Source organism: Macaca mulatta, chromosome 4 (assembly GCF_049350105.2).
Source record: "Macaca mulatta isolate MMU2019108-1 chromosome 4, T2T-MMU8v2.0, whole genome shotgun sequence".
Lineage (NCBI taxonomy): Eukaryota > Metazoa > Chordata > Mammalia > Primates > Cercopithecidae > Macaca > Macaca mulatta.
In genome coordinates this window covers 5464996-5492477 of record NC_133409.1, presented here as the reverse complement: position 1 = coordinate 5492477, position 27482 = coordinate 5464996, and the positions used below count along the sequence as shown (strand labels likewise).

Here is a 27482-nt window from a genome sequence, read left to right as displayed (position 1 = left end):
CTACAGCCTAGGGACGGCCGGGCTCGAGAGAGGAAGGGGAACATGCAGAACCCCCGGCCCCGATTCCCGAAACGGCTCCAAAGGCTCTCAGCTGGAGGTCCATCCTTCTCATCCATCCTCCCCCTGCCAGGCCGGAGCCCAGGCCCACAGCTCCGAGCTGCATGAGGGTGTCAGGCCAGGTGGGGAGAAGGGCCTGATGGTCACACGTGGGTGTGGCAGAATTTCTGCCCTAGAGACCTGGACTCACACAGGGGTGGTGAGCCCACTGTGGTACCCATTGCGGGGTGGGGGGGGGGTGCCTGGCAGGAGCCACAGTGCTGACCTAGCCCAGAGCCACCGAGGCCCCTGACAGCAGGTGCCTGACAATCCTAGTCTAAGGTGCGCCACGGCCCCTAACACCCAAGAGGAAGACGAACAAATGCATGTGGGAGAAAGAACTGAGCCCAGAAGGTTCATGAGTCTGGGTACAGGACAGCCCTTGATAGAAGTCCAGCTCTGCCTGAGAGAAGGTGCTGGGCGCCCACTCCATCGTGGGCCGAAGGCAGTCACAGGCTGGAACAGGCAGAGGGAAGTCATTCATCACAGAAACTCAGTGTCAGGAGTCAAAGACTTTAAATCTCACTAGAAATCTCTATCAGCAATGTCACGAAGGCCATCTTCCTAGAATAAAACCTATTCTAGAAGCAACAGCGTTTAAAACAAACATCCTTATTGACTTTTCCTGTTTTTCTATTTCTTAAAAATTACCAGCATTAATACATGTGGAAACCTGTGCATTTTTAAAAATGTTGATAGTTTCTCAATCTTTTAAGATATTTTGTTGCATTTAAAATTTTTTAAGTAATCAAAGTGGTTCGGGGATTTTTCCCAAAAATTTTATTGTAACATAAACACTATATCAGCAATATTGTGAGCCTAGATTAGACATTTTTTCTATAGAAAATTTTTCAAGGCCAAACAGTAGTTAGCCTGTAAAATACCCAATGCCAGCTCCCCTCAAGCTGCTATGCGGTTCTCTCTTGGCTTCTGAGTAATTTGACTTACACGATGGTTTTAATGACCTCCTCCTCCATTGGTTTCAGGTAGGCACCCCCTTTTGTCTTCATTTTAACCCTCTACACCCAAGTCCTACTGATAATTTTTAGGCATGTAGTGAATAGGTAGTCCACGGCTAATTCCTAAGATAAAATGTCCTAAATGACTTCCAAGAACTTTGCATATATTAACCCAGAAGTTGCGTATTACACGGAGAATGGCCACACGTGGCTCGGGGGCAACAGTCCCACAACAGCCACAGCTGTCCGTGGCTGCCAAGCAAACGTGGAGAACAGCCCGTGGAACCTTCCTTCTGCACAAGCTCCGCCAGCATTTGTAGCAGCACAGACCACCAACCAGCCCGAGGTTTTCTGTAAATTCACACACAGCAAAGAAGTATTGTGGGGTCCAGACGGATGACACCACTGGGGAGAACCAGTGTGCTCTGTCCCAGATGGCTGAGAAAACGTGGACCTCTGCAGACTCAAAGCCTGGCCATGCAGGGGGATGTGTGATTCAGGACACTTCTTAAAACTCCAGAATGTTACCACCAGGGGTGACCAAGCCTTAAAACTCCAGAACATTACCACCATGGGTGACCAAGCTTAAAACTCCAGAATGTTACCACCGTGGGTGACCAAGCCACATCACGAGGAAGAAATCTTCAATGTGCTTCCTGTGCAACACATTCCTCTCTTCTGTGATCTGAACACGAACCACCGCCTCTAGGCTAGGACTCAGATGCAGTGAGCTCCGCTACACCCACAGTCACATACAGACAGAAACTTCTCTTCCCGAATCCTGTCTGGATCCAAGTGTCCCTGGGCCAGAGTCTCCCAAAGAGACAGCCCTGAATCCAAGCCCTAGAGGAGCTCAGAGTCATGCAAAGCAGGAGACCTGAGTGTGGAACAGGTGTGGGTGGGGCCTGAGAATGGACCGAGGGGCAGACAGTTCAGGGAAGGGAAGATCCCTGGGGTAGAGAGGTGACCCGGAGGGAGGTCAGCAATGGAAGGGGTGAGACCAAGGAAAAGAGTGACCATCACTAGAAGATCAGGCTCACAGGTGGTGAAAGGCTCCATGTCTAGCTTACCCTGGCTGAGTGGGAGGTGGAGATAGTAAAATGAAAACACGGGCACTACTCTATAACTCCCATGGCAATTCGGGCAAATGCCCAGCACCTGTTACATCCAAGCTCTGGGAGGGTAGGGCGGGTGTCTCAGACGCATATCTCTTCTTCTCCCTCATGCACACAGAGTGACTTTGGCCAGCTCATTTTAGCAGGTCATGCTCCCTTCCCTATATCAGTTTTTGGAGTTCTGCTGTCATGAGCCTTGACACTCAAGAAGACATCAGGACAGAGGTCTAGATACTTACATCCCTGAGAGACACACTGGACGCTGCGCACAAGAGCCCTGTGCATATGGGCTCCAATCGATACCATCAGATTCGCGCACCAGTCCTGTGCATATGGGCTCCAATCGATGCCATCAGATTCGCACACGAGCCCTGTGTGTGTGGGCTCCAATCGATGCCATCAGATTCGCGCACCAGCCTTGTGCATATGGGCTCCGATCGATGCCATCAGATTGAAAGTTTTTTCACTTCTCTGTTGGGTTGTACCCTACAAGGACTTGACTGAGACACACATTATAATCCATGCGTTTTCTTTGTTAAGATCTAGAAATAAGAGACAGACCCAACCTCATGCCATGTCTCGGGTTCTCTGGAATGAAGGCAGTCAGCTATAGTCACCCCTTTGATTCCCGCAGTCTGTCTGTTAAGTCCCTGAAGTAATGAGAAACCAAGAAGAACTCAAGAAGTCAAAGGCGTTCTAAAAATAAATGCTCTTTTAAAAGTTGTTTTGTTTGTCTGTGTTTCTTTCCTTCGTTATGTTCAAAGTCAACCAATCAACAGAGTTGCTTTAGCAAGTTACAGGTAAGAGGGTTTCCCGTAGCACCTTTGCAAGCACAGTGTAGAGGGCAGCAGTCTCTCCGGGACTTGACCCTGTGACAGGGAGCCCAGGGCCCCAGGTGCCTGCAGGAGCTGATAGCCATGTGGCCTGGGAGTCTTGGGGCTCATGGAGGGCCTGCAGAGCCCCTTGGGCTTCCTGCCTCCTCCCGGCCTTGCCCAGCTTTTCTCACACAGAGGCCTCTCAAAGCCATCTTCTCTGCTCCTCTTGTGTTTTACCCACAGTTCAGAACAAGAGGCTTCCTCGGTTTTTCACCCTTAGATAGATTGTCCATATGATATTTTGGATGTAAAACTATTTAGAAGCTAATATGATATCCGACCTTAGTTCTAGAGAACGAGTTGCAATTATCCTGGGCTGACAGCATTAAAATTGGGACCCGTGTGAGCTTCTTAAGTAGTCACTAGAGCATTTCTACCATAACCATTCCAAAATAAAGTCATTCAAAGTAAAATCTCCCCACCCCTCCTCTTATAAATTTGGCCTCACAGTTTAATGAGTAAAAGCTGCAAGCCACAGGCCCTTGGCAGGATGTGTGGCCAAGATGTCTTGATGCAAAGAATGTGACAGTGTACTTCGAGCGCAGAGACTGTTTTCCACAGCAGGCCTCAGGCTTGCACTCTGGCTAATGTCCATCTGAAAATTCAGATTGTGAAACTACAGCATACGAATCATTCCACAGGTATGAGGCCTGTTTTTCTTATTTGTCAATGTCATTCAAGCTTTTCTTTTCTTTGGCAACAGGAGGAAATACACTGGCCAATACCTAAGTACTAACCTTTGATTCATTTTTTTAAAATCTTGCTAATTTCTTTTTTTCTTTTTTTTTTTTTTTTGAGATGGAGTCTCGCTCTCTGTTGCCCAGGCTGGAGTGCAGTGGCGCTGTCTCGGCTCACTGCAACCTCCGCTTCCCGGGTTCAAGTGATTCTCCTGCCTCAGCCTCCCGAGTAGCTGGGACTAGAGGCGCCCGCCACCACACCTGACTAATTTTTTTGTATTTTTAGTAGAGATGGAGTTTCACCATGTTAGCCAGGATGGTCTTGATCTCCTGACCTTGTGATCTGCCCGCCTTGGCCTCCCAGAGTGCTGGGATTACAGGCATGAGCCGCCGTGCCCAGCCAATCTTGCTAATTCCATATAGAAGACAAAATAACTGAAAGAAGAAACAATTCTTTTCTCTAAAAGGCTAGATAATTTCTACCAGTGCCTTCTCCCTTCTCCCAACAGTCCCCACTCCGTCATTCCTTGTGGGCTGACACCAGAAACAGCGTGGAAATCAGATCTGTTTTCCAAGAGGGGCTATTACCACGAATTATGTTTAAAATGACAGCATCGAAGATTAAACCATCATTTTATGTAAACTTAACATAGCTATAACCTAGGAAAAACTAGTTTCATGGTGATAATACTAATTTGAAACAGGTGTGTATTCAAAGGGGCGAGGAAGGAGGCTGGCAGGAGAGAAAAAAACATTTTTCTCCCATAATATAGTACAAGAACCTTTACAGATACGGTCCAACCAAAGTCAGCTTTGCGCAACACCACAGCTGCCAAGTGCAAACTGTCCTGACAAGGCATATTTCACTGCTGAAGCATTTAAAAACTTGAAGATAACCCTTATTACAGGGTTACCCCTATTTTGTAGCTGGGGAGATGGGTGCTCAAAAGGATGCAGTGGTTTGGCAAGGGAGACAAAGAACACGGGGGCAGCGTGAGGTGGCTGGGAGAAGGGGCGGCCGGCAAGGTCAGGCACTTCCCACGGCAGGAGACTGGCACCGAGCAGGGGTGGGAGGGAAACAGGGACACCACCTGCTCCATGCCTGCAGAATTCTACCTCCACAGGGCAAAGCAAGGGCAAACCACACAGCCTGGGGAGCTTTGCACACCAAGCTTCATGGAGGAAGACTGGCTAGGGAGCATTCCCGAATGGAATCAGGTAGGGCTCTCATATCAGTAGCATTCTTGGGAACACCCTCTAACTGATCTCCAGGGATGCATGCAAATGACTGCATAACATATGCAAATGACTGCATAACATACGCAAATGACTGCATAACATATGCAAATAACAACAGGTACACATCTTGGCTGGTTGGAAATACTGCTTCTGGCCTGCTTGGTAATAAATCCTAGGTGTGTGGTTACAGCACATTCGTCCTCCACGTCCTGATGTGTAGGTGCCTCCGGCTTCCTTAGAGCTGCACCATTATTTTCCCCTAGCTAAGCAGTCAGCAGACAAGGCTTCTCACGCAGCTGCAAGTCAGATGTGATTAACAGTATTTCATATGGAATATATTTGTGTCTGATCTATTTGCTTGATTAAATCACACTGTAGCTTAACAGCCTATTTGTTGATAATTTTTACTTATTTGAATTCAATGTAATAGCTCTTATTAGTGAAAATATATCAGCAAACATAAAATGCTGAGAAAATGCAACACAACGTAATTCAGTGTAATCAGAAATAAAAGCAGAGCATTCTAGAGAACGCTGCTAGTCTTAGACCAGCTCTGCTTATTTAACAAGCACAGATCTTTGGAGCAAAAAAGGTAGAGTATTTCTGGCTAAATTACTGGTTACCAACTCCACGTCATACAAAATAAACTCATCCTGGTCCCCCATATCAAAGGAGCACTCTCTTGGCAGCTTCCTGAAGGTCCTCAAGCTGCAAACATCTCTGATCGACCTGAACATTGCCTTCATCCTGAAGCTACAGCCCCTAAGCCTCTTTCCTCCCCTTTCCCCTTCATGGCCAGTAGCCCTGGAAGCTGCCTCTGAGAGTTCATACTTCTCCCACCCACTATTAAATTGCTACTTCTGAGAAACTATTCGCCCCACATGTGAGAAACAGAATGAAATCCCAGGTAAATGGTAAGTCACAGGACATGAACACATGTTCCTTTTTTATTTAGTGTGCTTCCACTTCATTCTTCTACTTCTGAGCACATGAAAAATAGTCTGAACAGTCTTTGCTGTGCTGGGTGTGGTCAAAGACAGTCAGCACAGGGGCTTATGGAAAAGGACAGGCAAAGCAAAAGGGGCAAAATCTCACTACGTTTAGCTGTCTTTTCACATAGCTTAAAAAACCAACAATACTTTGGGGATTTTTCTTGAATGTAAAGAAATAAAGTATGTAATGAAATTCCAAGCATGAGGCATATTTGGAATAAGGCAATTTCCAAGCATAGAAAGTGTGACCACAAATAAGGAATTAAGCTTAATGCCTTTAAAATAAAGTATATAAATGAGCAAAAAGATGAACAAATTCAGTATTCACTAATATGGACTATTTATTGTGTGTGTGGTTTTTTTTTTGGCTGTCAGAAAATCCAATAAAATTAGGATAAACATAACTTCTGTGGGAGCATTTATTGGGAGTACCTGAAAATTATCTTAATTAGAAATGGTTTTCTTGGAAACCACCCAAGATCTAGAAGAAGAGCTCACCTATCAAGCACCAAGTATAAGCCTTAGTGGTAAACTTTCCAGGAAACTTTCTTTTTATTCATGACTGGAGTCAATATTGTTCCTGATGCTTGCTAAGAGTCCCTTCACACTTCCTTTATTAGGATACCATGTTTTCCTTAAAAAGAATAAGCAATTAAAACATCTTTATATGTACACATAGATAAATTCTGATGATCTGTGACCACCAGAAATAGAAATAAGTTGACAATTTATCTAATCAGGCCATTTAAATCCAAAGCTGCCAATAATTTCACAGCACTTATACCCTAATAGCAAGCTTCTTTTGACTTGTTTGCTTCTATTGCTAGACATTAAGTTCGCTGAGGGCAGGGATCCTATTTTTATTTCCCAGTTGCTTAGCACAATGCACACAATATGTGCTTAAATCTTTTGAGTGTATGAACAATTGAGCAAATAGATAAATAAAACGAAATTCTCCTTCCACTCAGCAGTTCACCACTAGCAATATCCCAGGTAAAGCCTCGCATTTTGTCTTCCTCATTCACTCCCCATTGTCTTTCAGGAGAAACGCCAGTTACAGCTAAAATAGCTCAAATAATAGGTCACCAAAGAGAACCCTCTGGCTTTGGTAACTCCAAATGAATAACTGCTCCCTAAATGAAATGACTTTGTATATTGATACCTTTAGCAAATTGGTGGAAGTCTTATCTTGGGTTAATAATATCACTTTTCATTAGTTTAAAATGTACATTCCCTCTTGGAAGAACTATAAACTAAGCTTTGGAGGTTGCACATTCCATCTTCTGAGGCTCTACTGGCATGTGGAAAGGTTGAGTGGGGGGAAGATTCCTTTCAGCTCAGTGGATCTATGGTTCTGCTAAGTTAGGACGGTGAGGGTGGTGCATTTCCTTGCTCTCAAAGCCACCTTAGCTCAGTAGGCAACTGGCATGGGTAACATATTTTGTAGATAAGTGCACAACTCATAGGCCAGACACTGAGAGGGTATCCTATCCCAGCTGGGTGACGGTAACTCCAGCTCAGCAAATGGGCCAGTGTCTCCTTTCCTCATTTATGAAATGGACTGTTGAATGAGATGCAGGTTACTCTGCCCAGCAATGTGTCGTGGTTCTTAGGCAACACTGTCAATGCCCTGAAAGCAGAGCTCTCTGGGGGCGGTGAGGGTCTTGTAGTCACGGACACCTGACATCTTTCTGGGGCACACCCATGGAATTCTATGCAAGATACCCAGTTTTCCTCTACAAACCCCCAAAGTTATAGTTGCCAGAGCCAACAACTTGGCCATCTCACTTGGTTCTATGATGACAGAGGACAAAAATATTTCATTGAATTTCATTTTGATCTGTAATTCATAAGCTGTTTCCAAATATGATTAAGTAACCTGGCTTCTCTGTCACTTAGGGTTTAGCAAATGTTGGGTTATAGATGTAAAATTTATTTTAAAATCAAGTATGTTCAGAGAAGTTTTGCCAAGCATAAATGTAAAAGAGAGAAAAAAAAGAAGGAACTTTAGAAATTTCTCATTATTAAAAAAATTAAAAATGAAAATAAATAAAATCGAGAATGATAACATTAGGACGGAGTCTCTCCTGAAAGCCTTTTAAATGAAAATACTGTTTTCAACTTAAAGTAACTATGTTAATTTCCTGTTTATGTCACTAGACTTTGAATTTCAAATAACAAAAATTTTCAAAGTCTCTGTATATTTCAAAATATAAATTTCACAGAAATAATTTTAAAATGTTTCCCATTACAAAACAAGTTATCTTTCTCATTCATCCAAACAGAGGAAATACACATCTGTGTTCAGTACTTTGTGTCCTATTTCTCAACCTCAATCCATTGACAGACCTCCCCTGCTCAGTTTTACATTTTTTGATGAGTGCTTCTTGGCCTATAACCAGCTGTGAACACACAAACCAACACGCAGCCTTCTCAAGTATGGGTAGGGAGAAGAGGAACTCACTGGATGGGACACAAAGTCAGCTGCTTGTGCGAATCCTCACTGGGCGGAAGCGCCCTGAGGCCGGGACTTCCATGTCTTGTGTCTTTTTGGACACAGTACCCAGAAAAAGACCAGCCCCAGACCTGGTCCTCCATAAACACTTGCAGAATTTCCTTGGAAAGCTTTCAACAAGACTCTCAAACTCTCACGGTTTTATTCCCATAGCAATAGAATGAGGATAGTAACATACGCTACCCCGATTTTCACAAGCATCAAATAATAGGAAGCCAGGGAATGCATTTGTAAAGAAGAGAGCATTGTGTTAGTAGTGACCATCTTTTTTTTTTTGAGACGAGTCTTGCTCTTTCGCCAGGCTGGAGTGCAGTGGCGCGATCTCGGCTCACTGCAACCTCTGACTCCCTGGTTCAAATGATTCTCCTGCTTCAGCCTCCTGAAGAGCTGGAATTACAGGCACATGCCACCATGCCCAGCTAATTCTTGTATTTTTAGTAGAGACGGGGTTTCACCATGTTGGCCAGAATAGTCTCGATCTCCTGACCTTGTGATCTGCCTGCCTCAGGTTCCCAAAAGGCTGGGATTACAGGCATGAGCCACTGTGCTTGGACATTATTGACTATCTTGAGACCTCCAGCACCTACTACGGGATCTGGCACATAGAAAGCGCTAATTGACTACTTGCTGTTAGACTACATTTATTTTCAGCCCATTTGACCTCCTACGTCGCTGATGGTTTATGTATGACTTCTAGAAATTTTATTTGTACATCAAAAAAACCTCGTTTCCTATTCCCACCCCTACCTTGTTTCCCACTGTATTCTTTTTGGAGGCACTTCTGCAGCCCGGCCCTCCTTGCAGAACCCTAATACCAGAGGTATGTGTATCCAGAATCAGGCAGATTCTTGAACTCCCACTGGTCAGCCAGTGTTTAGCTGCTCTTCATAAACAATGCCTGGAGTTTGCTCACACGTGTGCCTCTTCTTGACAGAGACAATAAATGGAAGGAGACAAGGAGATGTCTAATAAACTTGGCATTGTGATGAAACAGGAAATAAAAACATGTATCCAGATAAACATAAATACTACTCTGAGTTTCTGATCTTGTCAACTTTAGATTTTTTTAAGTGCCTGTGTCCCAGCAAAATGATTTGTCTCCCTGAAGGTGTGCTTAATTTCTCTCAATCTTAGACTTAAAGCAAGCCCTCCTCCAGTACTGTATTAACAGTTTTATTTGAAAGATATATTTTACCCTTAGGAACCGGCCACACTGATCCTATCTAGTACTTCAATTCTGATTTAGGGATGCCATAAGAGAAACTTTTTAAACGAGTAATTCTCTTCTACTTTTATGTCTATTCCTGAGCTCTGCTTAGCGGTCTCTCAATTGTTACAGCACCCATGCCTGTGTCTAATATCATGGCAGCTGGGACAAAGAACACCAAGATGAAACATCTGAGATTGTTCCAGTTGAAACAAACCAACCAAAACCGCACAGGTGCCAGCCTTGAGGCAAAGGCGGGACAGTGTCAGGCAAAATCTTTGGGTCCCAGCCTCAGTCTCCCCATCACCATGTCTCTTTTTCACTTAAACACGTTTCACTGTTTTGTCATCTATAGATTCAACAATGTGATTTGGACACTGGGATTAAGAGAGTAAGATTTGATGGTCGAAATAAAAAACACCACAAGAGAACCGTCCAAAAGAAAACCCTAAGATGCCAAGATGCGGGACAGGTAGAAAGGACAGGGCTTTGGGAGTACTCTGGGTTTTCAGGACGAATCTGTATCAACCCCGGCGCTGTGAGGGTATTGCATCAGGCGCTTTACTCCTGAGCGCCGTTTTAGATGCCTAAGTAAATCGTGCTGCTGCCCGTTCTTCCCCGTTCTGTGAATCCTACACTGACTTCAAATGCACGAATGAGCTACAAGATAAGGTGGAACCTGCCAGCCGGGCACGGCTGACAGCACCTGATCAGTGCCTCAGAGGGCGGAGCTGGGGGGCTTCTCCACTCGGGACTCTGATGGACCCCTGCGAAGCGCTTCGCGCCACGCGGCTGTCCAGCTGCAGAGAAAGCCCCTCCGCACCCGGTCACCCGTGGCCCACAGGGGACCACACCACACCCCGTGCAGCCAGCAGCGGATAAACGAGCTGGAAATGCAGTGGGGGTGGAGTTGGCCCCCGCAAGGACCCACGGACCGCCCAATTACTACGGAGTCCGAGCGATAACGTGGGGAGCCCTTTGGTTCGATTTTCGGAACCGGACCAGCTTTCCAGTAACTTGAACTCCCTGACGGGTCTCGGGGTCCACCCAGAGGTGGCGAGGCGGGCTCGGGCTGCCACAGCCCGCTTGGCGCCTGGCACCTGCGCGCCCCGAAGGCGGCCGCATTACCTCGAGCCGGCTCAGGCTGGAGCTCTTGGAGCGCGACTTCCTGCGCAGGTACACGGAGAAGAACCTGCGCACGGCGAACTTCTTCATGCTCAGGTCCATCGCCCCGCGCCCAGCCCGGAGCAGCCGCAGGGCCGGGGGACGCGCATCCCCGGCATCCCAGGTGCCGGGCTCAGGTCCGCGGGTGGGCGCGCGGGGCCGGGGAGCCCGGCGCGACGGCCATGGGCGTGGGGCGTGGGGCGCAGGCTGCGGTCACAAAGGGCAGGCCGCGCCGGCCACCGCGGCCGGGGCCCCAGGCGCTCCCTCCGCCTCCTTCTTCGCCTCCCCTGCGAGTACCAGCGCCGGCCACGCGCCACGCCTACACCACGCCCACCGCCACTACCGCCAATCAGCGCCCTTCGCTTCGCGCCCCGGCACGCACACCTCCTCCTCCTCCGCCCCGCCCCGCCACTACCGCCAATCAGCGCTCACCACCCCGCCCGTTCCCGCCCACTACCAAGCACTGCCAATGAGCGCCTACCGCCCCGCCCAGGAGAGCCCCGCCTCCACCGATACCTCCAATCATCAGCGTCGCCCTGAGGCTCCAGGTGCTCATCCCTCCTCCTCTTTCTACTCCTTCCTACGAGTACCAGCTCCGTGCAGCCCCGCCCCCACGCGGGTCCACCCACGGCCCCGCCCACAGCATTGCCCGCCAATCAGCGCCCGCGACTGCCGCATGCCTAATGAGCACCGGCCCGGGACAGCTCCCGGCTCCGGAGAGCTGTGTAGCGGCTCAGGAGCCGCGCAGTTGCTGGCATTCCTGTCACGCAACTTCGGCCCGGCTGCTCTTTCTTCCAGCTTGGGGCCGTCATTATGTTTTCCTTCCTTAAAACATCCCTATGCACACTTTGTCGTCATGTTTTTCTCTTGCTGAACCAAACTTTAATTGTTGATCAGCAAATGCTTCTAGAAAACCCAAGCAAAACCGCAGCGGCCAGCGAGCGAGGCACCCCCGCCTGCCAGCGGATCCTGCAGCCTGGCCCAGAGCCGACTGCCGCGGGACCGGCGCCTTCCCTCTGCCGGAGCGGACAAACACGCCCGAGGGCGGGGGCTCAGGCAGCCCGCGGGGCGCCTCCCTCCCGCGGCTGCAGAACAAAGACGCATCCGCCCTCCGCAGCCGGCCCCATTCTAGGAAACGTCTACACAGATGGCTTATCAGGGCCCGCGCTGGGAATACCCGGGGCGGGGTGACCTGGGTCTAGGGCAAGGCCCGGATCTGCCTTAAAGGGAAACACTTTTTTTTTTTTTTTTTTTTTCCTAGAAATGCTCACCAAGGGCTGCAGGAGGGCCGGGATCTGCGGGCTCACGACCCGGTGCAGCCTGGGTGCTCTGTTTTCCTCTTGTGCACGTGTTGAGTTTGTGTTTAAAAACAGGGAGAAACCGAGCCCATTGACATAGCACCATCACCACCTGCAAAGACCAGAAACGACTGTGGTGGTGAGTTGACAAGTCTTGCTTGCTCTTTTGCAGTGCGAACTGCAAAATCCTCGCGTTGTTTTGCTCCTTGGACTACTCAGATGTTACGTTAATACTTGTGATAGGCTATTTTGGCTAAGGTGGATAGAGGTCAGAATGTCCTTAAATAAGAGCTTTAAGCTCATGCTGCATCCGGGCTGAGGTGAGACCAGATAGGCTCTCTGGGTTTCCTGGAGACCCCTGTTGAGCGGTGCTGCTCCGGAGTGGAAGCCGGGAGTTTAGCACCAGGACTCTGGCGCTGCCCCTTCCTTGCTTGGTGAACTTGGGTGCCGCTGCACGTTGTTCCCACGACTCATCTCTAAGAAGAAAATATGAGTGAAACCTGCCTCATCTCCCTTACTGGATAGCAAGAGGCTTATGCAAGATCACGGATATGGGAGTGCTTTGTGAATTTAAATAGTGCAATTGATTTTCATATTATGTATTAAAGGATTTATAATAACTATTTTTCTTTAAAAACAGAAGTGCAGGACCCCACAAGGACACCAAACACCAAACACCTCTTTTTGCTGCTTTTCAAGACGATGCGCCAATTAAGTGCCCATGAAAACTGCTTTTCCTGCTTCCTTTAAGGTTCTGCTGGGAGGGTAGCCTCTGAGTGCCCTGTATCCCTGCTGGGATCCTTAGGCATCCTGGCTCTAGGCAAACACAAAGATACTGTACCCAGCACGGGAAGCGGTAGATGGACCTCCAACTGGACACAGACTCTGGGGATGAGGGAGGGCCAACCCGACTATGCTTCCCTCAGAAGGGCAGCCAGTAATACTGGCAGAGACAGGGGTGCAGAATGCCAACTATACCAACTGGCGGGCATCCTGTTCAGGACAAAAGTCCAGAGGCAGGCCTAAGTCAAGGCTTGTGTTGTATCGACGATAGTATTTTGACGTGATCTGACAAAATTGGAAAGGAAATATTTCATGCGACATTCATGAGTTCCCCAAATTTGAAGGCAACAAAACTGTTCTGTTGAACTTGGGGGGAAAATCGTTCAGATTTCAACCACGGAATTCATTGCTACAACAGTAAATATGTTTGCCTTTGTTTTTCTTCTGGTAAAATACAGGTATACCAAAATCACGGAACACTACTTCATGTGCCTATGTAATGAAATCCTCCGAAACCACTAAATCTAGGGTAGGTATAATATCAAGACGCATTGTAACCTAAATCCAAATTATCCTCACCAAATACCAGAAAAGAAAGTGAACTTGATAAAGGCTCTTGCCCAGATGATGGAATGGGAAAGGACTCAAGAGCAGATAAAGAGCTTGGTAGACCTCTGAGTATCTCACATTTTCTCTAACTCAAGCACAGTAAGTTTGAGACTGAATTCCATGGTGACTGCTACTTCTATGAGTACCAGATTAGCTGATGCATGGTCACTGCAATTCCACAAGTGATTATCGATCACCTACTAACATCTGGCACTGTGGTGGTCATTTGTGACACAAAGTGATTACAATATCTCAAGAAGTTCACAGTCTTATGGAAGAGAAGGTGAGTGAACAGGCAAAGCTGATGCCATTTTTATGTAAAGTGAAAGAAATGTGTAAGAGATGAATGAGAAGCCAATACTAATTGGCAAAGTCAAGGAGGAGATGGCCTTTGCTCTGAACGCCTGAGGGTAAGAAGATGAGGGAGTAAGTTTCTTGGACAGACAAGAGGCGGCGGGAGTCCCAGGCTGAGGAATAACAGGGCACAGTTTGGGGACTGTGACAAGATTTACCATCTCTTCCGGGCTACACAGGTATCTTTGTGGGTAAGGCTGATGTGCTGTCTGCATATGGGAAGATGCCACATTCTCGGGGCACCCCACAGGAGTATGTTAAGAGTGACATCCAAGAGCTTCTAATTAGTCAAGTACCACAAATGTCTGTTCGTCTCCAAACAGCCCTACAGGCTGCTGGAAGTTTCAAGTTTCTAAAACTCTCTTTTATTCTCATATTTTCAATAAAATGCTAAATTGCACTTCAAGTGAAACTTTATATATCTTTAAAATAAATGGAAACAATGTGGGGAGCTTTTAGACTTCACAGATAAGTGAGATCGTGGACATTTGTCTTCCCTTGTCTGGCTTATTCCACTTAGTATGATGTCCTCCAAGCCCATCTGTGTTGCCCGCAGGTAGCTATGTGAGGCGATGGGTGTGTTCATTAGCTTGATTGTGGGAATCCTTGCACAAGGTATACCTACAGCAAACATGATGGGGTGTCCCTTAAATTATGCAACTTTTGGCTGCACAGGGTAGCTCACGCCTATCATCCCAGCACTTTGGGAGGCCGAGGCGGGCAGATCACCTGAGGTCAGGAGTTCAAGACCAGCCTAACTAACATGGAGAAACCCCATCTCGACTAAAAATACAAAATTAGCCGGGCGTGGTGGCACATGCCTGTAATCCCAGCTACTCGGGAGGCTGAGGCAGGAGAATCCCTTGAACCCGGGAGGCGGAGTTGCGGTCAGTGGCGATCATACCATTGTACTCCAGCCTGGGCACCAAGAGCGAAACTCCATCTCAAAAAAAAAATTTTTTTTTCTTTGTCAGTTATACCTCAACACAGCTGGAGAAAATAAAAAGAATGAATGAGGAAGGACATACAGAAATCAACAGCCACAACACAGAGGAGGAAGACCAGAAGACAGACACAGAGACCAGGAGACCAAGAAGGAACTTAACCCGGAGGAAAAGTATACTAGCAGCCGGAGCTTAGTGAGGGAGGAGAGAGCAGAGACGGACAGCGCAACTCAGGAACAGGGTCGGGTAGCGGCAGAGGCACACTGAGCCGTGTTGGGAGACCAGAGGACAACATGTACCCAACACGGGTATGAAATACCTCGAGGCCAGGCGCGGGGGCTCATGCCTGCAATCCCAGCACTTCGGGAGGCCGAGATGGGCAGATCACTTGAGCCCAGGAGTTCAAGGCCAGCCTGGGCAATATGGCAAAACCCATGTTTTCTCTACTAAAAACTACAAAAATCAGTTGGATGTGGTGGTGTGTGCCTGTGGTCCCGGCTACTTCGGAGGCTGAAGTGGGAGGATCACTTGAGCCCAGGAGGCGGAGATGACAGTGATCTGAGATCGTGCCACTGCACTCCAGCCTGGGTAACAGAGTGAGAGCCCATCTCAAAAACACCAAAAAAAAAAAAAACACCTCAGAGCAGATTGCGTAAGTCCACAGAGCAAGAAAGGAAACTGGGGCAAAGTAAAGGAGTGAGTTTCTTCTTCTACCTCTGGCCAGTGTGTAAGGATGGGATGCTCAGAGCCGGGGGTACTTTGGGCCCATGGGGTCATGCTAAGCATGGCATGGCAGAAAACTGGAAACATTCTGGATCCTTGATAACACTGTTGAGTTACTGCATTAACCAATTCTGCAGCCAAACCTCTTTGAGGCTTATTTCTGTGGAAAATAACAAATCTTTTCATTGAGCTGAGTTTTCTACCATTTGCAGCCAAAGGAATCCTAATTGATACACTCAGCAAGGCACTCATTATTCACTCGGTTAATCCATAGACTTACATCTAGTTACTACATCTCAATTTTTATAAAAGTTACTTAAAGATTATTTAATAGTCATAATATTTGTAAAACATGGTAGAAAGTGCTGTAGATGAATTACAATTACGGTTATAATTCTAGGATGGAAGAATTACTTGTTTGAATGTATTCGCGTATCATGCGTTTCACAGTCTCTTCCTCTGTACTCAGCACTGTGCCCTCTCACAAGATCATCACAGGCTAGTGACAAATGATCAGATACAAAAATATACCGTGAGTCAGCGGAACGTGCCACGCTTTCAGGCAGACAAGCATGCAGCTGGCCCATGCGGAGGGAGGAAGGACTAGAGGGACATAGGGACAGTTTTTCAAACCAGGCAAGTGGGGATGAGAGCAGAAAGAAAGATCATTTTGTGCAAAGGCCCTGGGGTGAGTGACGCTGTGTGGCCAGAGCATGGGCTCAGGGTGTGGGGTCAGGTGGAGGCGATGACGTTTGTTCTCAGCTTAACGAAGGGGCCACTGAAGCATGAAGCTGAGGATAACAGGGACACACTTGTATTTGAGAAAGTTCTGGCAGCAGGGTGCACAGCAGAGGAAGCAGATCAGGGAGGTGCCCCGTGACAGTCTTGTGGGGCAGGACAGTGTCCTCATGAAGAGCAAACCGCAGTGGCCACAGTGATGGAGAGCAAGAGGCCGAGGTGGGCAGTAACGCTGGGAGCAGAATTTGCTGGAGACCCACGGGCTGAGGGGAAGGAATTGGGGCCGGACGTTTCCAGGATACGTCCTCGCATCCACAGGCACCACCTCTGAGTGACTCCTCCCCCTTACTCATCCCCTCCATTTTACCACCTCAAAATCGAAATCACAATCGCTGAGCCTTTACACAGTTCACTCAGATGGTTCCCTGTAAATCCACGATTTGCAAAACTGTCAGGTTTTATTCCAACATGACCACAAACATGGAAAAACAAAGACACGTGTAAATTATGTGAGATGAGAAAATAACACATAACTCTAAAGAGGGAATTTCATTTGCAAATGTTTTTTCAGGCAGAATCTCACACTCTGTCCCCCAGGCTGGAGTGCAGTAGTGTGATCTCGGCTCACTGCAACCTCCTGCTCCTGTGATTCTTGAGTAGCTGGGACTACAGGCATGCGCCACCTTGCCCAGCTAATTTTTGTATTTTTAGTAGAGATGGGAGTTTTGTCATGTACGACTGGTCTCGAATTCCTGACCTCTAGTGATCCGCCCACCTCAGCCTCCCAAAGTGCTGGGGTTACAGGTGTGAGCCACTACACTCAGCGTTCATTTGCAAATTTTTTTATTGTTTGGTATAGTTTCACACCACAAATAACTCACATCCTTAATAACCCACAGAAAAAAACTAATATTCAAGAACTAACAAGAACAATTTTTTAAAATATGAGGAAAATGAGACCATAATTTTTAAATTATAATAATTTAAACAAGACCTGTGATAACGGAGAGCCAACGGTAGTATGTGAAAGCGACTGTGTGGGGCATACTTGGTTGTATTCATGTTTGTGACTCACTAATTATTAATCACTTCTCTCCCACGTACACCTTGGCATGAATGAGTTAGAGAAGAACCACGGCAGGAGCCTAGCGTCATTCATCAACTCAGGTCCTCTGCACATCTGCCGTGCCTGCTGCTGTGGGCTGTGCTGAGCCTGAGATCTGAGGGGCTGGGCGCAGCAGGGACTCCTGTCCTGACAGGCATGGCGGTCTCTGGGGTAGCACAGACAAGCCAGGGTGTGTTCACTCCCAGGCGAGAAGGGCTTTAGAGGGGAGAGGGCCCTACAGGAGCCCTTAGTCTTGCAGATGACTGCTACCTTCACAGGTGATGATGAGCAAGTGAGAGCCAGATGCACAGGGACAGGCGAGGGTGTTCCGTCGGGGAAGCTCAGGCTAAAGGCCAGCGAGAGCATGGTCCTGAGGAGGTCCATTTGGCTGCGGTGTGAGGGTGTGTTGGAGTGGGGACAGGGCAAAGGAGGGGTGCTGGGTCACATGGTAGAGAGCCCCAAGGAGTTTATCCCTGAAGAGGAGGAAGAGCCTGGGAGGCTTTGGCAGGAGGATGCCATCAGCGTCGCCTGGGCGTGTCTGGTGAAGGATGTCTCAAGTCTGACCCTGCTCACCTATTGCGCTCATGGACAAGCCACCATCCCCATGCTGAGGAGAAGGCTGCGTCCACCCCAGGAGGGTGACCTGGGTGTGTCTGGTAAAGGGTGTCTTAAGTCTGACCCTGCTCATCTTCTGTGTCCACTCCAGGACAAGCCACCATCCCCACTCTAGACCAGGGTGGTCACCTGCTAGCTTGGCCGCCCATGGCCATTCCACACAAATTCAAATCCAATCCTCCACTTCTCTGCTTGTAACTCTTCCAGGCTTCTTACTTTCTTGCCAGTAGAGTATAATAAAACCCAAACTCCTCATTCTGCCTACACTGACTCTGCTACAAAGACCCTGGGTCTCACCACCCACCGTCCATCCCGCCCTGCCCCATCCTGCTCCTTGGCTCCACCAGCCTGGCCTTCCCTTCATTCTTGGAACCGCCAAGGCCATCCCACCTCCAGCCTTGGGTTCTGGCTCCTTCCTCTACCTGGGCCCCTGTTCCGGCTGGCTCTCAAGCTTTGGCTTCCAGCTTGAATCAGCGCCTCCCTGCAGAGGCCTTTCTGGATAGCCAATCTCAGGCAGGCTTGAATTAATGCCACCCTGCAGAGGCCTTTCTGGATAGCCTATCTCAGACAGGGCCTCTCTACAGGAGTCTCTAGAACACCTCATGCTCATTTTCTTTACAAAACTTCTGATAATATGTGATTCTTCTCCCTTTTCTCCTCCACATTTTTCTCCTCTTCTTCCTCCTCCTCCTTCTTCCTCCTTGTCCTTCATCTTCTTTACCTTTTAAATACTTTTTTCCAGTAATCACAATATAAGGCCCTAAAGGACAGGAGCTTTAACATCCCCAGAGGCTTCTGTGACACAGAGCCCAGCGCACAGCAGGCACTCCATGGATATCTGCTGCCAAACAGATTGGGGAATGAGGCCAGGAGAATGGCAGGGTGTGGCCGAAGGAAAGTGGATGAACTCCAGGGTTAAATTTAGAACAAACAGGATTTCAGGATTGATCATTTGAAAGGAAAGTTTCTACCAACTCTCTGAGATACGCTAAGTTTGAAAATTTCAAGGACAAATAGCTATAGGCCAATTAAAAAAAATGCTGAGAGGCTGTTCCACAACCCTGACACTGCCCAGGTGTCTGAGAACACAGGATGGCCTGGAGAGTGAAGGAGGGGAGCAGGGAGAGAGGAAATTTGGCAGCATTTCCATCACCCTTCCTCTCCACCACCCAAAGGGCTGGGGAGGTGCCACCTCCGTTGTTGCAGCCCAGGCAGGATGACTTTGTGGGGCCCCTTGGGGAGTGCTGATATGCTGGGACCAGGTGGCTTAGGTCTGGCATCCACTGGGACCATCTGGAGGGGAACACGAGGAGGACAGAGAGGCTGTGTGGTGGCTAACCCTGTCCGTGCAAGGCTTGTTGGCCAAAGACATATGAGTGCTTCCTACAGGCCAGCCCGGGGCCAAGGAGGGGCCATGTGAAGTCCTCAGAGACCCTGCCTGGAGTGAAGCTAACAGGGGCCTCCAGGAGAGAAGGGTCAGGCTGGGGAAGAGAGGAGAGCAGTCGAAGCCCATTTTCTCCCCTCCTCTTCCTCACTGCTGGCTCTGGCCCTGAGAGGAACAATGAGCCTAGAGGAACAATGAGCAGGTGTGGGGTGGGGAGAGAGGGCGGGAGGGGATACACAAGGTGGAGAGTAGGAGAGTCAGCAAGCTCGGACAACGGGCTGTCTGCGCAGCTCTCTGAGAAGGAGCCATCCTGAGGACCGGAAATACTAACCAAGAGCTCAGAACTTAAAGCCAATGTGGGCTGTCTGTTGTCCAAGAGTGGGAAGAAAAGCTGTGGAAAGTGACAGGGTCCTCACTGGAGAAGGGGGTGTTTGTCCCACTGGTGGACATTGAAATGTGTGTTTTGACCCAATCTCAAGTCAGGATTGTTCAAGTCAATGAGGTAAGTAAGCAGAGGCAGGAACCAAAAAGTGGGTCCAGGTTTGCAGCATAAGACCCCGTGTCACAGCCATAGTGGCCGCAGAGGACAGAGCCCACCCCTCAAAGTGAGAGTCCTGCAAGGGTGCTGCACTTGGCCTGCGGGCGGGCTGAGGGTGGACCCCATAAGCCCCTGGATGAGGAATCGTGGTTGAACACTGGCACTAAGCAGGGGGCCAGGAGCGTGGGAAATCCCGGGGGTCTGTGGCCATAGCCAGCCTTCGCACAGGGGCAGGGCCTCGGTTCACCGCCTGTGTGAAAACAGTAGCAGCAACTCCAGCTGACAATTTAAAGTGGTCTTGAGGTGTTTCTGCCCTGGGTGCCTAGCAGAAACAATCACAAATGCTTTCTAGAGGAATCTGCACTAAAGCCAGGCTTCAAAGAATTCCCTCAGACACAGCTCCAAGGAGCGCGAGCTCACAATCGCCGTGCGCAAAATCCACACAAGTCAGGAGCACAGCCCGCAAGCCAGCCAGCCGCAGACTCAGCTGTGAGTAGCCTCCAGCCACTGGACCATCCAGGGGAGAGCAGTGAATGTCAAATTTGACAAGCTTAAGGAAATAAAAGCAAGAAATGAAAAAGCAATTAAAGACAAGAGACTCAAAGTGACCAAGTAGATAAAAAAATGAACAACGTCGTTCTTGAAATGGAAAGACAGAGTACTTGACACGAATGACATATAGCTGAGCATGTGTACCATTTATTAAAGAGCAAATTAGGTGTAGCTGGAGACAGGCAAAAGACAGATCTAAAAACGACTGTGGTAAGCAGGAGCCCGTGATGGACTGTACACTGGGAAGTAAAATATCTTGAATTAAATGTCTACCCGCTGTTCAGATCCTATGACCTGACTGTGGCTGAAATTCTCTGAGTCTCTAGAACAGTGGTTCTGGGATGGTGGAGGATGGGTCCCAGGGGACATCTGTCAGTGTTGGAGACATTTTTGATTGTCACAGCTGGGCGGGGCTACCAGTATCTCGTGGGTTGAGGCTGGGCACTGCTGAACACTCTACATTGTACAGGACAGGCTCATTACCAAGATTTGCCCATCAAAAATGTCAGTAGTCTCTGTTCTTTCTGCTCAGTTTGTTTGCGAACCTAAAATGGCTCTTAAAAAATAAAGTCTATTTTTAAAAATGTTGATGGTGAGGTTGAAAAAGCCCGCTCTAGGATGAAGAGGGAGGAAGAAGAGGAAAAAAAAACCCAACCCTTTTCTCACTAGGTCGTCACCTATGAAAACAGCAATTTCATGCAGTTAAACCAATATGGGGAAGCGCTTTGTAAATTGTAAGGTGCTCTACAGAGTTATTCATAGAAATCCTAGCGTTTCACACAGAGAATTAATGAAATGGCTGGGAAGAGAGTTGACTCCCAAATATGAGAATTTTTATCTGAAAACTCCCCTATTAAACTGTACCATCTTATGCAAGGCATGACCATGTGCCTCGCTGCCCAAACCAGAAGGCAAGACTTACCGTGACCTCCTGACATGTCCTTATTCCCTACGTGTCTAGTTACTGAGATTTGTCAACTGTGCCTTCTACATGTTTTCCCCGTCTTGCCTTCTTTCCAACCCTGCCCTCCATAACACAGCGTGGGCCCTTCTCAGCTCTTGCCAGAAAGTAGTAATTACTGGCCAAAGGAAGTGAATCTTGTTCAGTTACCCCAGGGCATGCATAGCTCCAGAGGTTGGATGCTTGGAAGCCTCAGACTCTGTTCTTCCTGGCCAGGCCTTCTTCCATGTTTGCCTCTTCTCCTTCCCCCAGGGCGCAGCCTCTGCTCCTGCCCCGCTGACTTACTCCTGAGAAGATGATCTGTGGTGTCTCCATGACATCATTCACGCAGTGTCCACAGCTGTCCTTCCTGCCTGCTCTGCCTCTGCCCACTGGCCACGTCTCCTTCCAGCATCTTCCAGACCCAGCATTGCTCCAGGAAGCCACACGGAGATCCCTCCACCCCTCAGGCCCTATTGGGGTCTCTCCTGGGATCCTCTAATTTGCTCACTGTGCTGTATTAAAACTTTGGGTTCCCCTTTCTCTCACACCAATGTTAAAATACTTTAGAGAAGCAACTGTCCGTAGCGTTCCATGCATGTTTGTAAACAGACGTTACTAGGATTATTTTCAGTGGGTTGCTAATTAGGAAGAGCTTCGGTCTACATTATTATTTCTGTGACACATTTATCTAAGAAACAGACACAGTGAACCCCCTTATGCAACGAAGATGCTGAGGCTCTAAGAGGTTAACCCGGAAATAAGGGACTTTTCCAAGCCTATACGTAAATTATAGAGGAATTCAAAAGGAAGGGAGTTAGCAGGAAAGAGGAAACAGGTTACAACTATAGCAGGAAGGATTTCTGTAGCTTAAAAAAGAAAAAAAAACCCTCATCATAGAAAAATTTCTCAAGATCTGGCATGGGTACAAAGGAGAGCATAAAATCTTTGCTAGATTTGTTTTAGCAAGAAATTTTCATTGTTTAAAAATATTTCATAAACACCTATAATATTTCAGGCACTAAATACCTCTACTAGAGATGAGAACTTGATGAACACATAAAAGCCAGACAGGGAGCTGAGAATAGCAGGTGTGGCAGCCCCGGGAGAGGCGCGCCTTGTGGTGCCGTCTCCCCCTCCCCTCATCAGAGGAGCTGGGGAGGAAGCTGGGGCTGGGAGGCGCGCCGCCCTTCCCCGCTCCGCTGGGCTCTTCCCTGTTCTCGGCAACCTGCTGGGTCATCTATGCAGAGAGAGCCTTCCCAGAACACCTGAGAATGCGCGATAAAACGAGGGGGAAATCTTTTCTAATGAAGTGTGGCTGGTCCGATAGTAAGCAGGGAAGAATGAACACAGGCAAAACATGAGGATAAGGAGATATTGTGAGGGCGAGCACTGTTCTGAGTAGTGCTTGTCCTGCAGGCTAATGTGAGTCTCTGTCATCTAGACCAGAGGTTCAGCGGGGGGCCAAGCAGGGTGTGGGGTTGGATCGGGCATTCCCATAGAGCAGACTGGAGGGCGTGACCTTGGAAGAACCTCACTGTGAAGAAGGAGGCTTGCCTCTTCAGGTGGGAGTGCGGAAAAAAGCAAGGGGTTAAAAACTGCCCTCTCAGACTTCTGCAGCTCACACTTCAGCCAGTTGGAAGCCAAAATCCTCACTCCTAGTGTGGCCTGAAAAACTCCAATCCAATCTTTTAGTTTTTAGAGATTCCAGATCGGTAGCACACGGAAGACCAGGCAGAGGCAAATGTAAGTACAATCAGGAAGAACATGCTTTAAACATGTCTCACAGTTTAAACGGGAAATTCTAAGGGGCATGAGCTCGCAAACATAAATCACTAAATAATCACAGATACAAACTGTGGGCAAGAGTCAGTAGAGACAAATTCCAAAATCAGACCTGTACAGATAGCAAAGGTTAGGAATTTGTATAAATAATATAAACTATGTGTGTTCAATACATTTGAAAAACAAGGAAGGTTGAAGCATTGCAAGAAAACAAGAGATTGTAAAATGACCAAGCAGATTTGTAAAAATAAGCAAAACTTTAAAATTGAAACTATAATAATTTAAATAAAAAATCCAATAGATTGGCCAGGTGTGGTGGCTCACGCTTATAATCCCAGCACTTTGGGAGGCCGAGGTGGGCAGATCACTTGAGGTCAGGAGTTCAAGACCAGCCTGGCCAACATGGCAAAACCCCATCTCTACTAAAAATACAAAAATCAGCCAGTGTAGTGGTGTACGCCTGTAATCTCAGCTACATGGAGAACTGAGGCAGGAGAACTGCTTGAACGTGGGAGGTGGTAGGTACAGTGAGCCAAGATCATGCCACTGCACTCCAGCCACTCCGTCACACACACACAAAAAAATTCAGTAGATCGATTAAACAGCAGTTTGGACAAAGTCCAAGACAGAGTTGGTAAAAGAGAGGTTGGATCTGATGATAATTGAGAGAAAGACAGAAATACAGGAAAAACGAAAGGGGGGTTAAGAAATATGGAAGATAGAAGGAGAAAAATCCAGCATGCCTCTGACTATTAGAATGAGACAGAAGAAACAAAGAAAAATAGAAAAGCACTATTCAAAGAGGTGAGGCAATACTACAGAATTTTTCAGAGTAGATAAAATATACCAATCTTCATATTTATAAAAACCCCCAAGTCCCCAGGAGGAGTCAATGAAAAGAAAACAATACCTAAATACATCATACTAAATCTTTGAAATACCAAACCCCCCCTGCCAAAAAAAAAAAAAAAAAAAAAAACCTCTCCAGAGTAACCAGAAGAAAAGACAACTTTTCTACAAATGAATGTTAATTACTGTCAGCTACCATCTCAACATCAACATTGAAAGCTGAGAGTGGAATAATATATGCGATGTGCTAAGAGAAAATAACGTTAACCTTGAATTCTCTGTCCTACAAAAAAAAAAAAAAAATTCACAAACAAGGGCAAAACAAAGACATTTCCAAGTAAACAATCAAAGAAAATTCGCTTCCAGTGAAATTGTGTGAGTAAAGCTAGACACACATGGGCTGCATGAAAGTAAATCATTTGTGTATTGCATAATTTGTGGACTTAAGTTGGAATTGAAGTCTTTCTTTTTTTTTTTTTTTTTTTTTTGAGACGGAGTCTCACTCTGTCGCCCAGGCTGGAGTGCAGTGGCCGGATCTCAGTTCACTGCAAGCTCTGCCTCCTGGGTTCACGCCATTCTCCTGCCTCAGCCTCCCGAGTAGCTGGGACTACAGGCGCCCGCCACCTCGCCCGGCTAGTTTTTTGTATTTTTTTAGTAGAGACGGGGTTTCACTGTGTTAGCCAGGAGGGTCTGGTCTCGATCTCCTGACCTCATGATCCGCCTGTCTCGGCCTCCCAAAGTGCTGGGATTACAGGCTTGAGCCACTGCGCCCGGCCCTGGAATTGAAGTCTTAAATATGCTATTTTAAAAATAGCATATACAGGATAGTGATCAGTTAAAACCTTCTTATTTTCATATTTTTCTGAAGATAAAGAGGCTTGATTACCTTTAGACAAAAATTCAATAGATTGGTTAAACATACATGCTAAAGTTAAGCATACATGCTAAAGTTTCTAAAGCAATCAATTAAAGGAATATAAATCCAATGTGTAATTGCCAAACTAATAGAGGTCAAAGTACAGAACAAGAAAAAAATTTCAAATGATGTTAAGAAAGCAGGAAAAAACACACTTGGAAAAAGTAGGATAAGTAAAAAAATACCAAGTGTTGGGAATGGCCACCGCCATGGGCCCTGAGCGTCGCTGCACCTTCTTGCTGAGTATGTGAGGAATGTCAGGCACTGACCACTGTGAACCCAGGTCATTTCTCAGTGTTGTGTTTGCAGTGAGCAACCTTGGGAAATGAGGTAACATTTTCCTCCAAGACAAAAGCAGGCTTGCTGACCTCTTGTTACAGAACACCAGGTTCCCCAAGCTCAGCTTTCCTCAACTGAGATGCAGTTTTACTGTAAACATAGAATCTATCTAGGCCCATATAGGATGTGGGGGGCAAAGGAGTCCTATGCAAATATGATACTCAAGCCATTTTCTGTTCCTTGAATTAAAATGTCCTTTATCTCTGATCTTCCAATATCCACCAACTCTTCCAGTAGCTAGTATTAGGCTAATTAGTAGTTTATAAGTGAGGCAAAATAAAATCCCAGACCATATATGACCTAAATAGAAATACATCAAAATATGTAAAAAAATAAAGTCAATGTCAATGAGCTAAACTCTCTAGTTAAAAGACAAAGAGTGCCATATAGGTTTACAATAAATGTAGTTATAGAAAAACGTATGTAACGAGAGATATAAAAAGTTTCAAATAAAGTAAGGGAAATAGATACATCATGCAAATAGTAATGAAAAGAAGTAATATTAATGTCATACATAGGATACAAAAAGCATTCATAGATATAGAAAAAGCACTATATATTGATGAAAGTTTCAACTCACCAGGAGGATACAATAATTCTAAGCTTACATGTACCAAATAATATAGCTTCAAAATATATTAATCAAAAAATGACAAAACCAAAAGGAGAAATTGACAAATCCATTATTATTTAGAAAAATTTTCATCTCGATAGATATCTTGGGCCATTGTATATCTTGCTACTGTCATCTGGATGATGTGGTACCTGCCTTCACTTTTGTTTACCAAGATTAATATCGAATCCTCCTAAAGTTCTGACCTCCAATGTCACTCCTTCAAGGATGCTCTCTGTGACCCCCAGGCTTAGTCAGGTGCCCTGGTAGATGCTCTCAAGATATTAGGAATTTCTTAGATGGGAATACTTACTTAGGTGTATGTGTGTGAACATTTACTTAATGCTTTTATTAGACTGTAAACCCTGTGAGGGCAGGAATTGTGTCTCCTTGGCAAACCACTATACACAGTACCTGTTACTGATGGCTGATCTACTTAGAACCAATATTTGCTGAATGGATAGAGGAGTGAAAGCAGTCACTGAACTGGCAGCCAGATGGCCACTACTGCTTTTTTGACATGTACTTTGTGCCACAGGATGGAAGTGCAGAATGAGAATTAACTTGTGACAATTGATTCCCTCTCCCTCTTCTCCTCTCCTTCCCTTTTCCTCTTTTTAAGCCAGTAATTAGCACTAACCTTGGGCAACTGAGGCAATAAGTCAGGAACTCTAAATACTATTTTTAGGTTTGCTAAGAGCATACAACATGTACTATTCAAAAACGAAAAGAAAGAGAATTATCTACTAGGGCACAGATGTTATATTCACAATGGTACATCCTGAAGTTCAACACAGGGAAAAGTCCACATTTCTTCAAATCAATGTGCGTCCCATTTACTGTGCCTCCTCCCCCAGTCCATGACATCACTTCTTCCAGTTATTCTTATGATTACATGTCCTTCTGGGAACAACTGGCTGGAGATTCTGGTGACTTTTCAGGAAGTTTGAGGCTCCAATCCTATCATCATTTTCCAGGAGGAATTGCTTTAGCTAAACCTCCGGGTCTTCTCAGGGAAGGATCTCACTTCAGTTGCAGACTTGAAGGTATATTGCAAATGTGTTTTGGCTTAGACGTATTTTAAATAAGGGCCCATACATATTTAAAAAAGAGAGAGAGAGAGAAATTACAGCCTAGGGACTTGTGATGTCCAGGTAGCATTAACATAACGAGTGCTGTGGCTTACCTGCATCTGGCAAAAAGACACCTTGAAGTCCTAACCCCTAGTACCTGTGAACATGACCTCATTTGGAAATAGGGTCTTTGCAAATGAAACCAAGTGAAGATGAGGTCATAATTGGATTAGGGTGGCTCTAAATCCAATATGACTGGTGTCCTAATAAGGAGAGACACATACACACAGAGGAATGCCTGGTGAAGGAGGAAACAGAGATTGGAGCGAGGCGTCTCCAAACTAGGGAACGCCAAGGATTGCTGGCAACACCAGAAGCTGGAAAGAGGCATGAATCAGATTCTTCCCTACAGCCTTTAGAGGGAGTGAGGCACTGCCCACCCCTGATTTTGGAGTTCTGGTCTCCAAAACTGTGGGAGGACAAGT

The 27482-nt window shown here is 46.8% G+C and overlaps 1 protein-coding gene and 1 long non-coding RNA gene across 7 annotated transcripts in view; one reads left to right on the top strand and one right to left on the bottom strand.

Moving 5' to 3' along the window:
* RPS6KA2 (ribosomal protein S6 kinase A2) overlaps window positions 1-27482 on the bottom strand; it is a 452599-nt gene that overhangs the window by 204148 nt on the left and 220969 nt on the right. Inside the window, exon 1 of one of the 6 annotated variants that reach the window (XM_015137673.3) lies at window positions 10804-11134. The exons of the other annotated variants lie outside the window; for them this stretch is intronic. Coding sequence (XP_014993159.1) covers window positions 10804-10902 — 99 coding nt within the window. The 5' untranslated portion in view covers window positions 10903-11134. Of the gene's footprint in view, window positions 1-10803; window positions 11135-27482 lie in introns of those variants that run through there. 6 annotated transcript variants of the gene reach the window in all.
* On the top strand, window positions 11549-15874 carry LOC106998197 (uncharacterized). Its single transcript, XR_003728725.2, has 3 exons — window positions 11549-12276; window positions 13379-13449; window positions 14858-15874. It is a non-coding gene; the product is annotated as an uncharacterized LOC106998197 (long non-coding RNA).